Source organism: Scyliorhinus canicula, chromosome 5, assembly GCF_902713615.1.
Source record: "Scyliorhinus canicula chromosome 5, sScyCan1.1, whole genome shotgun sequence".
In the NCBI taxonomy this organism is placed as follows: domain Eukaryota; kingdom Metazoa; phylum Chordata; class Chondrichthyes; order Carcharhiniformes; family Scyliorhinidae; genus Scyliorhinus; species Scyliorhinus canicula.
This window is the reverse complement of record NC_052150.1, coordinates 214862132-214875960: the sequence shown is the minus strand read 5'-3', so window position 1 is coordinate 214875960 and position 13829 is coordinate 214862132. Positions and strand designations below refer to the sequence as shown.

The 13829-nt window shown below is 47.3% G+C and overlaps 1 protein-coding gene across 1 annotated transcript in view; it reads left to right on the top strand.

Annotated features, from left to right (window-relative positions):
- The window catches only part of LOC119966568 (WD repeat-containing protein 48), a 162866-nt gene that overhangs the window by 79566 nt on the left and 69471 nt on the right, over positions 1 to 13829 (top strand). The window contains exons 9-10 of the mRNA XM_038798480.1: positions 1846 to 1920; positions 7368 to 7470. Coding sequence (XP_038654408.1) covers positions 1846 to 1920; positions 7368 to 7470 — 178 coding nt within the window. The remainder of the gene's footprint in view (positions 1 to 1845; positions 1921 to 7367; positions 7471 to 13829) is intronic.

The window sequence follows — 13829 nt, the reverse complement described above, 5'->3', positions numbered from 1 at the left end:
AAGAGATGCCTATCAATTTAGTTTTCTGCAACATCTGGGGCGCAATTCTCCCAAAGGGCGTCAAACAGCCGACGCCGGAGTGAAACCTGGAGTGTTTCACTCCGGTGTCGGACGCCGTTCCTCGCCCCTATTACCCCCCCCCCCCCCCCCCGGGGCTAGGAGCGACGGCATGTGAATTTTGCACGCCGGGCCTTGACGCTTGCGTCAAAGAGGTGCGCCCGGAATGACACGGCCGGCGGCGCCGAGATGACGGCAACCTTCTTCGGCAAGTTGGCCGGCGCCAACCCGCGCATGTGCGGTTGCCGTCTTCCCCTCCGCTGCCCCGCAAGACATGGCGGCTTGATCTTGCGGGGCGGCGGAGGGAAAAGAGTGTGTCTTTTAGAGACGCCGGCCCGACGATCAGTGGGCACCGATCGCGATCCTCCCTCCGCCCCCCACAGGCCCCACATGCAGCTGTCGCGCGATGTTCATGCCGGCAGCGACCACGTGTGGTTGGCGCCAGCGTGAACCGGTCGGGTTCGACAGGCCGCTCAGCCGGAGAATCGCCGGTCGCCGTTAGAAGCGGCGATTCTCCGAGCGGCCTGTCGCAAATCGCGACACGCCATTTTGGGGGGGGGGGATCGCGGTGGGTGCCAGGGCGGCGTGGCGTGATTCGCCCGGCCCTCCCGCGATTCTCCCACCCGGCGTGGGGGTGGGAGAATCACGTCCCTGATGTCCTGAAGCACAAATCCCGGATTATGAGGGACATGGCTATCTACTGAGTCTTTCATTCCTCCAAGAATGACCTTTTTTCAGAATCCATGGACAGGATTCTCCATTTCCGAGACTACCTGTTGACGCCGGCGCAGAATTTGTGGACTTTCACGACAGCAAAACTGGTGCCAAACCTGGATTGATTCAGGAAATGTGGAGGGGCTAGCACCAGGAGCACGTGGAACCCAATCGATTCCAATGAAAAACGCTGCGGGATTTGATGGGTCTGTGATTAACACTCGGGTGGCTCACAAGCTGCAGCCGCTTATACATATTATAATTCCCACACACACCATCCCAGCCAACAAGATGGCACTGGTTGTGCTGGAGCACGTCCGTACAGCTGATGGGTCGGCTAGGGCCAGAGGGCACCTTGGGGGTCGCCTGGGGGTGACAACCATACGACCCATGGCCCTAAGTTCACAGTGAGCTGTTAGTGGCGTGTGCAGCTGCATGGCTGCCTTGCCGGCTGCGGCAATGGTGTTCTGTGCCCGTCGGCACAAGTACCAGCAAACTCTGGCAATGTTGGACATTTTCCATACCCCCTCTCTCTCACAGCAACCACGAAGCCGGTTTCACGATTTTTAAAAGCAGAAATGAAACGGGCCATTGGGAACTCAGCCAATCAGAGTCGTAGCATCACAGAAGCCCCGGAGAATACCGGGTCAGGCCCGCTAATGCCATTCAAATGGTGTTTAAATGTATGTGTGTTTCGGACCGCATTGACGGCGCTGTCGAGAATTTCGATTAGGTGTCAAATCAACGATCGGCATAATTTTAGCGTCGATACCTATTCTCTGCCCATTCATGTTTCGTGAGTTTGCCGTCAGCCAAAGGAGAATCACACCCCATGTATCTGCGTATTGTGTTGATGGTCTTATCCTCAAGCCATACAACACCATATAGGATATTTACTTCAAATTGGGGAACAGTGTGGTTCAATTCAGCTACTGAGTGTTGCTTTCATTTCTGCAAGAGGTTCTCAGCATGTTAACTCTGCCTTACTCTTGATTAAGTGTTTTATTCTGTTAGTATTAGGTATTAAACTTGAGGCCCTTTTAATTTCTCTGCATTTTTACACTTGATTTGCAGATGGAGATTGATCGATCAGCGGACCCAGCTCCAGCTATCTGGGTCGCCACCACAAAATCGTCTGTGAATAAATGGGTGAATATATTTGTGCTGATGCAGACTACATTGTTCACATTTAATGTTGCAACCCAATCAATCCGTTACTTTGTGTATTGACATCATATCTGCAAATGCGCATGTTGTAAGGAACAATTTACAGTCTTACCATATTGATGCCTGCCTAATCTGCCCCCCCCCCCCCCCCCCCACAAACTAGAACTTTTTTGCCCATCCCTTCTTTCGCACACTTCTGCTCTGCAATTTGAAGGAATCCTTTCAGAAGCAGCATGGATAAAATGGTCTTTTCTACTAGTTTCTATGCTGTGAAAGGTACCACCCCAACTCCGAGGAATTTTCCTTTTTAAATGTGCCTTCTATGTGAACACCGTGCAACATACAGTCATATAGCTGCAACTTTGATCGGTCCTTTCTCACTCAGTTCCAATTCTTCTCCCCTGATAAATTTGCAATGATATCTGTGCGCTCATTTGTGTTTTACTAAAACCTGCAATCAGATTTCAAACTGTTAATTTCAAAAATAAATCCCTCTTTAGATTATTTTCTGGATGTTGATTTTGAAACACTTTCACAAACAGCAGTGGGGACACATTGCCACATTGGTAGAAAAGATAGGCTGGCATCAGTCTGCTGTTTCAGGATTAATACGGATTGCAGAGTACATCTCAATCTACAATGGTCTCATTAACCCAAAGTCCCTTTTAAGCTCAAACTGTGGGCAAATACACTCTCCACTGTGATCCGCAAGTGAATGTCTGTAGATGTCTCCTCAGAATCCCCCCCCCCCCCAAGGTTATTGTCACGTGAGAGTTTCCGAACTCTGCTTCCAAAAGCATACTTTAAAATCTTTCTCACAATTATATTTTCCCTTAGCGGTTTACATTCCGAAATATAGACCAGGGCGGAATTCTCCGACCCTCCGCAGGGTCAGGGAATCGACCAGGGTCGGTGGAAATCCCGCCCCCCCCGCTGTGGCCGGAATTCTCCGCCACCCGGGAATCGTCGGGAGCAGGAATCACGCCCCGCCGATCGGCGTGCCCCCCACGTCGATTCTCCGGCCCGCGATGGACCGAAGTCCCGCCCCTGACAGGCCAATGTCGCCGACGTGGTTTAAACCACTTCTGGTGGCGGCGGGATTGGTGGGGCGATTGGACCCCGGGGGGGGTGCCCCCACGGTGGCCACGCCCGCGACCGGGGCCCACCGATCGCCGGGCGGGCCAGTGCCGTGGGGGCACTCTTTCTTATGCCGCCGCCACAGCCTCCACCATGGCGGAGGCGGAAGAGACCCCCCCCCCCCTATTGCGCATGCGCTGGTGGTGATGTCAGCGGCTGCTGACGCTCCGGCGCATGCGCGGACTCACGCCGACCGGCGAAGGCCTTTCGGCCAGCCCCGACTCCGGCCAGCGTAGCGCCAAAGGCCGTTGGCGCCAGTCGGCGTAGCGGGAGCCACTCCGGCGCAGGCCTAGCCCCTAAAGGTGTGGAGAATTCCACACCTTTGGGGAGGCCCGACGCCGGAGTGGTTGGCGCTATGCCGGGACCCCCCGCCCCGCCGGGTAGAGAAGAATTTGCCCCAGGTTTTCCAAATGACATTTTTTTTTAAATGTTTTTATTCTCCTTTTTCACATTTTCTTCAAAATGTACCCCATCAGTAAACGGTAACGAATACAATGTCAAATCCCTTATTAACAACAACGATCCCATCCTCCCACCAACCCCCACACAACAGCCCGCATGCCACTATCAGCATCAAATGTTTACAAAAGAACAGAAAAGGAATCGGAAATTGCCCATGGTCATCATTAATATATATATAGTCCACTCCCCCCCAAGCTAATATTCAAGGCCATCCAATCCCCAAAAATGTACAATGAATGCCACCCACGAGTTGTAAACCCCCCCCCCCCCCCCCCCCCCCCCCCCCCGCCCACCCATTTCCTCTCGAAAACACTTCACCCAGTATCGGTGTCTCTCCCCCCCACTTTTCAGCCCTGCTAGACTCATCGAAGCCTGTTCCACCAGGCTCTGATGGCCGCAACCCCTTACCCACCTCACTCCCGTTCACTGACCGGCTTAAACCAGCCAGTGTGGAGGCCCCCGCCCAAGTCCCAGGAAAACAAAGAAATTCCCTTTATAACACAACCCCAGCATAAACACGCAAATCCCAAAGAACCATCATTGCAAAGGAAAGTCTGAACTGTTATTGTCCAAATAGACAGCGTCGACTCATTAAGTACATACAACAACATGCAGTGAAAAAAATAAAGCTACATACTCTCCTACCAACCCTCTACCCTCAGTACAAGACCAGTCCTCAGACCCATTTCTCAATTCTGCCACAGCCCTTCTGCCTTCGCAAACACCTCCGCCGCTTCCACCATCTCAAAATAAGTCTTTGGATTTGTAGGTCACCCTCAACTTAGCTGGGTAAATTATGCCGCACTCCACCCTGCTGTTATACAGTGCCGTCTTCACTCGGCCAAAGGCTGCCCGCCTCCTCGCCAGCTCCACAGTAAAGTCTTGGTATATACGTATACCAGCTCCACTGCACCTCCCGCTTCTGCTTTGCCCAGCACAGGACCTTCTCCTTCATGCGTACCTATGGAAACAAACAGTCACCACTCTTGGCGGCTCACTCGTCTTTGGTATAGGCCTCCACGACCGATGAGCCCGATCCAGTTCGTATCGAGAGGGACCTTCCCCCTCCCCTAATAGCTCCGCCAACATCGTGGCAAAATACTCCGTCGACCTCAGGCCTTCCACCCCTTCGGGCAGACCCACGATCCTCCGATTCTGCCGCCTAGGATCTGTTCTCCAGGTCTTCCATTTTGGCTCGCAGGCCCTTGTTGGTCTCTACCACCCTCCGCAGCTCCTTCCCCATCGAGGTGAGTTGATCACTGTGTTGCACTAGTGCCTCTTCCACTTCCTTCAGTGTCTCACCCTGCTCCCGCACCTCAGCCGTTGCACTCAATACCTCTGCCCTGACCAGGGAAATCGCCTCCTCCGCCAGCACTTTCAGTACCTCCCCCATCTACTTCCTCATCGTTTCTATGTGTTTTGTGAACTCGGTCATCCTTTCTGCAGTGAGCAGTGCGGCCTCACCCGGCGCCCCAGCCTCTGCCTTCCTTCCAGTTCCTCAGCTGACCTTTCCACCCACCGGTGGATCTTCATTAGCCCCCTTTTATACGGCCGTTTTTCTTTGAGATTTGGACATCTCTTTTCTCTGTGCCTTTAAACATAGCTTCCGCTCCACTTTTAACAGAGCTGCTAGTCCAGGATTTTACACCAACCCCATTAAGATTCTTTGTTTTGACAGCAATGTAAACTGCTCACAATTGCTTTAACACTCGATTCCCAGACTGTATTTATCTTTGAAGGCTGCTGTCCCACTTCAGATCTGGTTACTGCAATTGTCTCTCTTACTCAGAACGCTTTGTTTGCTCTTCCTTAAATTCTTCTGAACAATACCTTGGTCTCTGTTCACTTAACTTCCCCCAGTCGTCTTAAATCACAGGGCTAAATCACTGGCTTTGAAAGCAGGACAAGGCAGGCCAGCAGCACGGTTCAATTCCCTTAACAGCCTCCCCGAACAGGCGCCAGAATGTGGCGACTAGGGGCTTTTCACAGTAACTTCATTGAAGCCTACTTGTGACAAGTGATTTTCATTTCATTTAATTTCATATTCTCTCTGTCCCAGTTATCTGGACTGTAACTTGTACTGTAGGCAGCTTGTCTGTTTGCAGCTCCCATTCCGGCAGAATTGAGGCATGTTCAGTCCCTAAGGTCCTGTCTCCATCTGTCCACAAATTCAGCTAAAACTAAACCTTAAAGGCTTCTCTACCCCAGTTGCTAAGCAACAGCCGCATATCTCTGCTGGCCTAGTTATTCTTCATGCTGTAGCCCTCTCTGAACACAACAGAAAGACAGTTGGAACTAACCAACCCCACACGTACAAGTGCCTTTGCCTAGCATGAATCGAACTGTAGGTTTTACCCTTCCATGCACAGAAACACTAAATTAGACCCACTCAAAACTATACCTTACTTTTAATGTTTACCAATATAAATATAAATCCCTTAAAACTGCCTTTGTTTTCCTAACAATAGTGATGTTTGTTTGTGCACATATACAAATTGTAAAATTGTCTCTGTCATTTTCTGGCCCTAAAAAGACAACTAAAGGAGCAACCTTCCGAGAGAAATGCACAGATGTTGTGATTTTAAATGGCTCTATACTGTCAGCATTCTAAGGTGAAGCACCTCTTTAGAAAGTTCTGTTTTCTAAAATTCCAAACCGTTTAAATGCCTCTAGAAGAAATGGAAGCCCAATTACTGTTTTCTTTCCCAGTGAACATGATTTAAGTTTGCGGTATAGGTATTGTAGCATCAGCATTCCCTGCCAAAGATTTATAGAAGCTTTATGAATTTGTTTTAAATGGTGCATTGCTGCAGTATCATCATAACCTTGTGAGACAGTAAAGAATAGGCAGCCAAGGCAGTTTGTCACCAAAGAAGTTTATTCAACAAGATAAACATTTTAGAATTAATTCTGAAAGATGCGAGGGGGCCTGGATACTTTCTACTTTCTGTTTCCTGCCCTAGCAGCTATGATTCTTCAGCCAAGGGATTCGGTTAGCAACGTCCAGTTGATGGCCTTCACTTTCACATTGGGATTAAGAGAAAGTCCTGAAAACAATGTGGATATTCTGGCTAAACCAACAATTTAGCTCTCAACACAAATAGTCGAGATAAAACGTAATTCATGAATTTCATGTTTTGCGGATGAAATATTTAAGTTTGCGGCTAAAACAAGGCTGTTATTACTTCTGTGCTTTGCTTCCTTGGAAAAAGGAACAAATAAAGGGTGCTATAAGCAAGCAGGAAGGAATGGGCGGTGCACAAATAAACCCCATGCAGAGTGCACAGTTTATGGAGTAATGCAACACAAGGAGGTCATTCTCCCTTATTCTTGCCCATTGTCCTGCAAAGTTTTCCCCTTTGAGTGTTTATCCAATTCTCTTTTGAAAGCTACTGTTGAATCTGTTTCTACCGCCCCGTCAAGAGTGCAATCCACACTAATTTCCTCCTGCTGTCGCTCATCCTTTTTGTCAATTACCTGAAAACTGTGTCCTCTGGTCGCCAACTATCCTCTCACTGGAAGCTGGCCCTCTTGACTTACTCTTATCAGATCAGTTCATAATTTTGAATATCTCCATCAAATCTCCTCTTAACCTTCTCTGCATTGCATTGGGTTAAGAGATATAGCCTAGTATACTCAGAAAACTATCAAACCTAGAAATATGTGGAAAGCCACTTCAGGCCATTGCTTTTCCTCGTCCCCTGAAATCTCAGCTTTGATGTAACTAGGCCTATATATTTGACATTTTTTAAATGTGCGCATACTTGAGGAAAATACATGTGTGCTGTGTGGTTGTGACTTAACCAAAGTTTTCATAATTTGTTTTGCAGTCCACGAAGGGTATTCAGAATTTCAGGGCATCTGGTGATTATGACAATGATTGTAGCGCCCCTTTAGTCCCCCTTTGCACACAACCAGAGCAAGTAATTAAAGGTACGTGACACTTAGCTAGGAACGTGTGTATTTATTGTGTGGTATCTATTTTCTGATATTCATTAGCGCGATTAGCCTGAGATTGCCAGTCGGCAGCAGGTTGCGTTCCAGAAGCAATTGGGATCTTCCCACAGATGCTGCTTAACCTGACGAGTATTTCCTTGTTTCATTTGCAGATTTTACAACATCGGGATAAAATCTTGCATTTATATCGAGCTTTTCAAAACCCAAAGCCAATTAAATGTAATTGCTTATTGTAGGAAACCTGACCGCCAATTCCTGCGTAGCTCGCTCCCACAACAATAATGTGGTGCTGATCTGTTTTCGAAACCAATGCTAATAAAAAGACATCAGATTAATCAAAATAAAATTAAATCCCTGCAAATTAGAGTTGGAGAATGTTTTTAGTTTTTTATAGATATAATGTTAGCTGAAAATTGTGTATTAACACCACCCGTCCATAACCTTCTAGTGCTTTTTATTAAAATTAACAGAAAAATGAAACACATTTGGGTAAAATAATTACTTATCTAATGTGAACTGTGTCCAGGTGTTCTCAGAGGCGAGTTGACGTTTTATTGCATTTCAAGAGGTCATATGTCAATTAAGTGGTTGAGAAACCAAGGATTTGGAGAATTTCTGTACAATTTAGTTTGAGTGTTCTGTGAAAACAGATGGTATCTAATCTCAAAGCATTACAGCAATGAGCCGGATTTAAGAATCTGAAAGGTTCAATCTTGGGTCAGTGTCAATCATACTGTAGTTTGGGGTCATTTAAGCCTCTAACTGTGGTGTTCAACAGAATTGGTACTCTATATGCATGTGGACCTCCATTGACCAGATACCTCACTGTGAGGCACAGTTGCAGATTAAGGGGGTGCTCGTTTAAGATGGATTTAAGGAAGAATTGAGCGGTGAATCTTTGGAATTCTTTACCCCAGGAAGCTGTGGAAAAAGAAAAAATATATATATATTTTTTGTCACAAGTAGGCTTACATTAACACTGCAATGAAGTTACTGTGAAAAGCCCCTAGTCGCCACACTACAGTGCCTGTTCGGGTACACGAAAATTCAGAATGTCCAAATTACCTAACAGCACGTCTTTCGGGACTTGAGGGAGGAAACCGGAGCAGCTGGAGGAAACCCACGCAGACACGGGGAGAACGTTCAGACTCCGCACAGACAGTGACTCAAGCTGGGAATCAAACCTGGGACGCTGGAGCTGTGAAGCAACAGTGCTAACCACTGCTACCGTGCTGCCCTCGGGCCAAGTCCTTGAACATTCAAGGCTGAGATCGATAGGTTTTTAATCAGGAGGTGGATTAAGTGTTATGGAGATGGGGCATAAAAGCGGACGTAGTGAGTGTTAGATCAGCCGTGATCTTATTAAAAGGCAGAGCTGACTCGAAGGACTGAATGGCTTCCTCCTGTTCCTATGGGTTTCCTCCGGGTGCTCTGGTTTCCTCCCACAGTCCAAAGATGAGCAGGTTAGGTGGATTGGCCATGCTAAATTGCCCATAGTGACCAAAAAAGGTTAGGTGGGGTTACGAGGATAGGGTGGAGTTGTGGGCTTAGGTAGGGTGCTCTTTCCAAGGGCCAGTGCAGACTCGATGGGCCGAATTGCTGATCCTGTACTGTAAATTCCATTGGTCTATGATTTCCTATGGTCTTATGGACGAAATTGAGGTTCAGAGCTATGCAGCAATGGAATGTTGGGTGATGTTGTGTGATCAGAAGACTGTTCGAATGCCATACAATAAAAGAAGGGCCCTTGGGCAGCACGGTGGCGCAGTGGTTAGCACTGCTGCCTAGGACGCTGAAGACCCAGTTTCGATCCTGGCCCCGGGTCACTGTTCGTGTGGAGTTCGCACATTCTCCCCGTGTCTGTGTGGGTCTCACCCCCACAACCCAAAGATGTGCAGGGTAGTTGGATTGACCACACTAAATTGCCCCTTAATTGGAAAAAATAATTGGGTACTCTAAATTAAAAAAATTAAATAAAAGAAGGGCCGTGAGTAAAATAATTAATGACAGGAGGGTGCTGAATTCTGCTCGTGCCTGGCCTCCCCTTAGCAACTGTACAATATAATTGAAATCACAAGTTCTCTGGTATGTTTCTGTGGATGACTGTTGAACACTTTTGAGTGTACCAATGCCGGATGGACTGCATTAGGTGAAGAATGTGGATTATGACCATCTTGAGGGCAATTATAGGTGGGCAACTAATGCTGACCTTACCAGCAATGCCGCACACCAAGGAAGATTTTTTTGAAAAGTTGGCAATGTTGATAATGTTTTATAGGGTTTCTAAAAAGGAAGTTTTGATGAAAATCTGTTGCACACCAATTAAATTTTAACACTTAACATTTTTCCATCCTGTCCCAGGCTCCGACTTTCCATCTGCCTTGGCCAAATTGAAAGTGCAGATTCTTTGATTTTTTTTTTTTTAAAGCATTTTTACAGATAGCTGTGTCGGGCTAGGAAATGGCCAGCTGCCCTGATATCCCACCTCCATTCCTACCAACCCTGCCCCTATCCCCAACTATTTCATCAGCATTCCTGCCCTCCCCCAATCCAGCATTTACATCGAGACAGAGGCCTATCAATTCCCAATTCAAGCCAGGGATGGTTTGTTCGTCGAAAATTAAATTGCGTCTTGATTATTAGCTCTTTTCAAAACTACAAAACCTTGGACTTGGTTCCTCCCTCTTCAACTGGATCCTCGACTTCCTGACCCATAGACCACAATCAGTAAGAATAAACAACAAAACCTCCTCCTCGATAGTCCTCAATACCGGGGCTGAGCCAGGCTGCGTACTTAGCCCTCTACTATACTCATTATACACACATAACTGTGTGGCAAAATTAGGCACCTACTTCATCTGCAGATTTGCTGATGATGCAAACGTTGTGGGTTGGATCTCGAACAATGATGAGTCAGAGTGCAGGAGGGAGATATAGAACCTAACGTTGTGGTGCAATGACAACAATCTCTCCCTCAACGTCAACAAAACCAAGGAGCAGGACTTCAGGAAGGAAGTATCGTACACACCCCTGTCTACATTAATGGTGCCATGGTGGAGATGGTTGACAGCTTCAAATTCCTATCTGTGCATATCACCAACAATCTGTCCTGGTCCACCCACGGTGAAGCTACGACCAGGAAAGCCTAACAGTGCTTATACTTCCTCTGGAATCTAAGGAAAAGCAGCATTCCCACATTGACTGTTACCAATTTTTACAGATGCACCATAGAAAGCATCGTATCGAGCTGCATCACAGCCTGGTATGGCAACTGCTCGGCCCAAGACCGTAAGAAACTACAGAGAGTCGTGAACACAGCCCAGTCATTCAGACGAACCCGCCTCCCATCCATTGACTCTGCCTTGGGAAATACCCCTCCCACCTGGGTTATTCTCTCGTCCAAATTTCCATTGGGCAGGAGATACAAAAGTCTGAGAACACGCATGAACAGGTTCAAAAACAGCTTCTTTCACGGTGTCACCAGACTCCTAAATGATCCTCTTGGACAGATCTGATCTCTTCACACATTTTCTCAACTGAGTATTACTACACTCCGAATGCTCATCCGATGCCTGTGCCTATGTATTTACATTGTGTATTTATGTATGTCCTGTTTGTTCATGTATGGAACGATCTGTCTGGACTGTATGCAGAACAATACTTTTCACTGCACCTCAGTACACATTACAAATCAAATCCAAATGCAGTCCAATCCTTAGCCAAGTGACTCGTGATACTGAGTATTGTGTGGACTATTAGCACACAATGGGCACAATGGCCCTCACTTGATGTTCATTCATGTTGCTTCCATCAGTGTTTGCAGTTTAGTATTGTGTGCAGTTTTGGTGTCCTTGTATGAGGACGGATATTTTTGCTATAGAGAGAGCGCAGCGAAGATTTACCAGACTGATTGCTGTGATGGTGGGACTGACGTATGAGGAGAGATTGAATCGATTAGGATTGTATTCACTGGAGTTCAGAAGCATGAGGGAGGATCTCATAGAAACCTACAAACTTTTAACAGGACTAGGCAGGGTAAATGCAGGAAGGATGTTTCTGTTGATAGGTGTGTCCAGAACCAGGGGACAGTCTGAGGACCATTTAGGACAGAGATGAGGCGGAATTACTTCATCTAGAGAGTGGTGAGCCTGTGGAATTCGCTACCACAGGAAGTAGTTGAGGACAAGGTGTATGTTTTCAATAAGCAGTTAGATATAGCATTTGGGGAAAAAGGAATCAAAAGATATGGGGGGAAAGTGGGATTAGGCTATTGTGTTGGATGATCAGCCATCATCAGAATGATTGGCGGAGCAGGCTCAAAGGGCGGAATGGCCTCCTCCTGCTCCTATTTTCTGTGTTTCTATGTTTAAAACCCAGAATTGCCTGAGTCTGTACAGCTCAGCTACCCGAAGTATAAACTCACCAAGCCAGAAGGGGAATATTATCAACAAGTGGGAAAGAGAACTTGAAATAATTTACAATGAGTAGTCAAATGAGTAATGCGCTGTTTGAATGCTGTAGGTATGTGTTTTCTCATTGTTCTTAACCCAGTTGAAAGATTGTAGTGTGGTGCTTGCTGTTTTTTTTCTCTTGAAACAAAACTGTACATCTGTGGGGAAACCGGTAGCTTCGCTGGAATTCATTCAAAACAGTGTTTTAATCCAAATTTAATAAGTATCTTTCCGTCTTGCCAGTATGCCCTTTGCTTCCAGCATCACCACCAATTCCCCAGCTTCATTGTTTTGAAGAAAGTTGCCTTGCATTCAGTTTGGATGGTTTGCAAGGTCACGGCCAGCACTCTCAATCAAAGTTAACTTGACCTCGTAAAGTTAGCGAATCTGTTCTTTGGGCTTTCTCCCAGCTTTTTTTCTCTCTTTTGTTTTCACAGTGAAGAGGCAGCTTCCATAATTAGACATGGTCTTTTATAAATCAAAAGCTGTAACCTTCTGCATGCCAAGAATGAGACATGTCCAAGCATTCCATTATATCACACTGAAAATCAACTGGCACCTCCATCACTTTCTTCTACTGCAAGAGACAATAAATATAGCATTGTTAGACCTTTGTGATCAGGAAAGTGTTGGATTTATGTACAAGCTTGATGTTACACAGAGGCAGAAAAGCACAACACGAATGTTGATGGCATAAGTAACTAGGAATGTTCACCTCTGAAACTGAATGAAAACAGAACCTTTGTTAATGTCTCTATGCCAAAAGAACTCCTTCATGTCACTAGTTGTAATGTTGGCGTTAGACTAATCTTCCTATGGGCGCGATTCTGCAGCCAACTCAAGCGAGAGCATAACACAGCCGGAGAATCCTGCGAGAGTCCTGCAGCGAGCCTCCCAACAGCCTCCGTGCCTCACTGGATTCACCGATGTCCCGAGATGTCGGAGTCAGAACTCTGCCCAAATGGGCATGACCCAACGCCGCTCCCAAAAGTAGGTCGTAAACCTACTTACCTGCCTGGGATCCACCGACCTCCTTAGATTCTCCAGCCTCCCTAGGGAGGCTGCAGCGGAACGCCGATCATTGCTGGTGCACACAAAGTTGGACTAGGTGGAATGGCACCCGGTGGGGTGGGGGGGGGGGGTCTCACAGGCCTCCGGAGACGCCTGGGTGGGCAGGGTAAGCGCAGGATGGCTTGCCGGCCCTCCCCTTGGAACGCGGGCACCTTGGCACTGCCCAGTGGGTACCTTGGTAATGCCACCCTGGCACTTCCAATGGGTTTGGGGGGGGGGGGGTCCCACAAGCTCACTTAGAGATCAGGGCACCCTTTCAAAATGGCGGCCCTATCTCTCAGTTCAGCTCCCCGGTACTAAGAAAAATTCTAAGTGTGGGCTAAACCGGTGAGAAACTCCCCAGGGCCCCAAAAGATGACAACGTGTCATTGAATAACGGTGGGGACAAAGCTTGGGGGGGGGGGGGCTCCCTGAAAAACCCGCCACAAATTAACTTGGAAATGTTTTGGGAGAATCGCGCCCTATGAAACCTATTCCCAAATGAGACCAAAAGGCAGAACTGGAGGCAGTCAGCAGCATCTCAAAAAATAAATAAATTAACACATAATAAAGACGATAGGCGATGTGTTGCGACTGCAGAATGAGGAATCTGCTGGACGTCACTGTGATCCAGGTCAAAAGTCTATAGTAAGTGTTTGTGGCTTAAGGAGCTTCAGTTCAGTCATTTCTGGAGGCCGAACTTCAGATGTTGCGACACATCGAGGAGGGGGAATGTTACCTGGACACTGGGGCTTCGGAGACCACTGGGTTCAGGTGAAGAATGTTCTAGCAGTGCAGCTGATTTGTTCAGTAGTCAGGAACAAGAGGATGTGG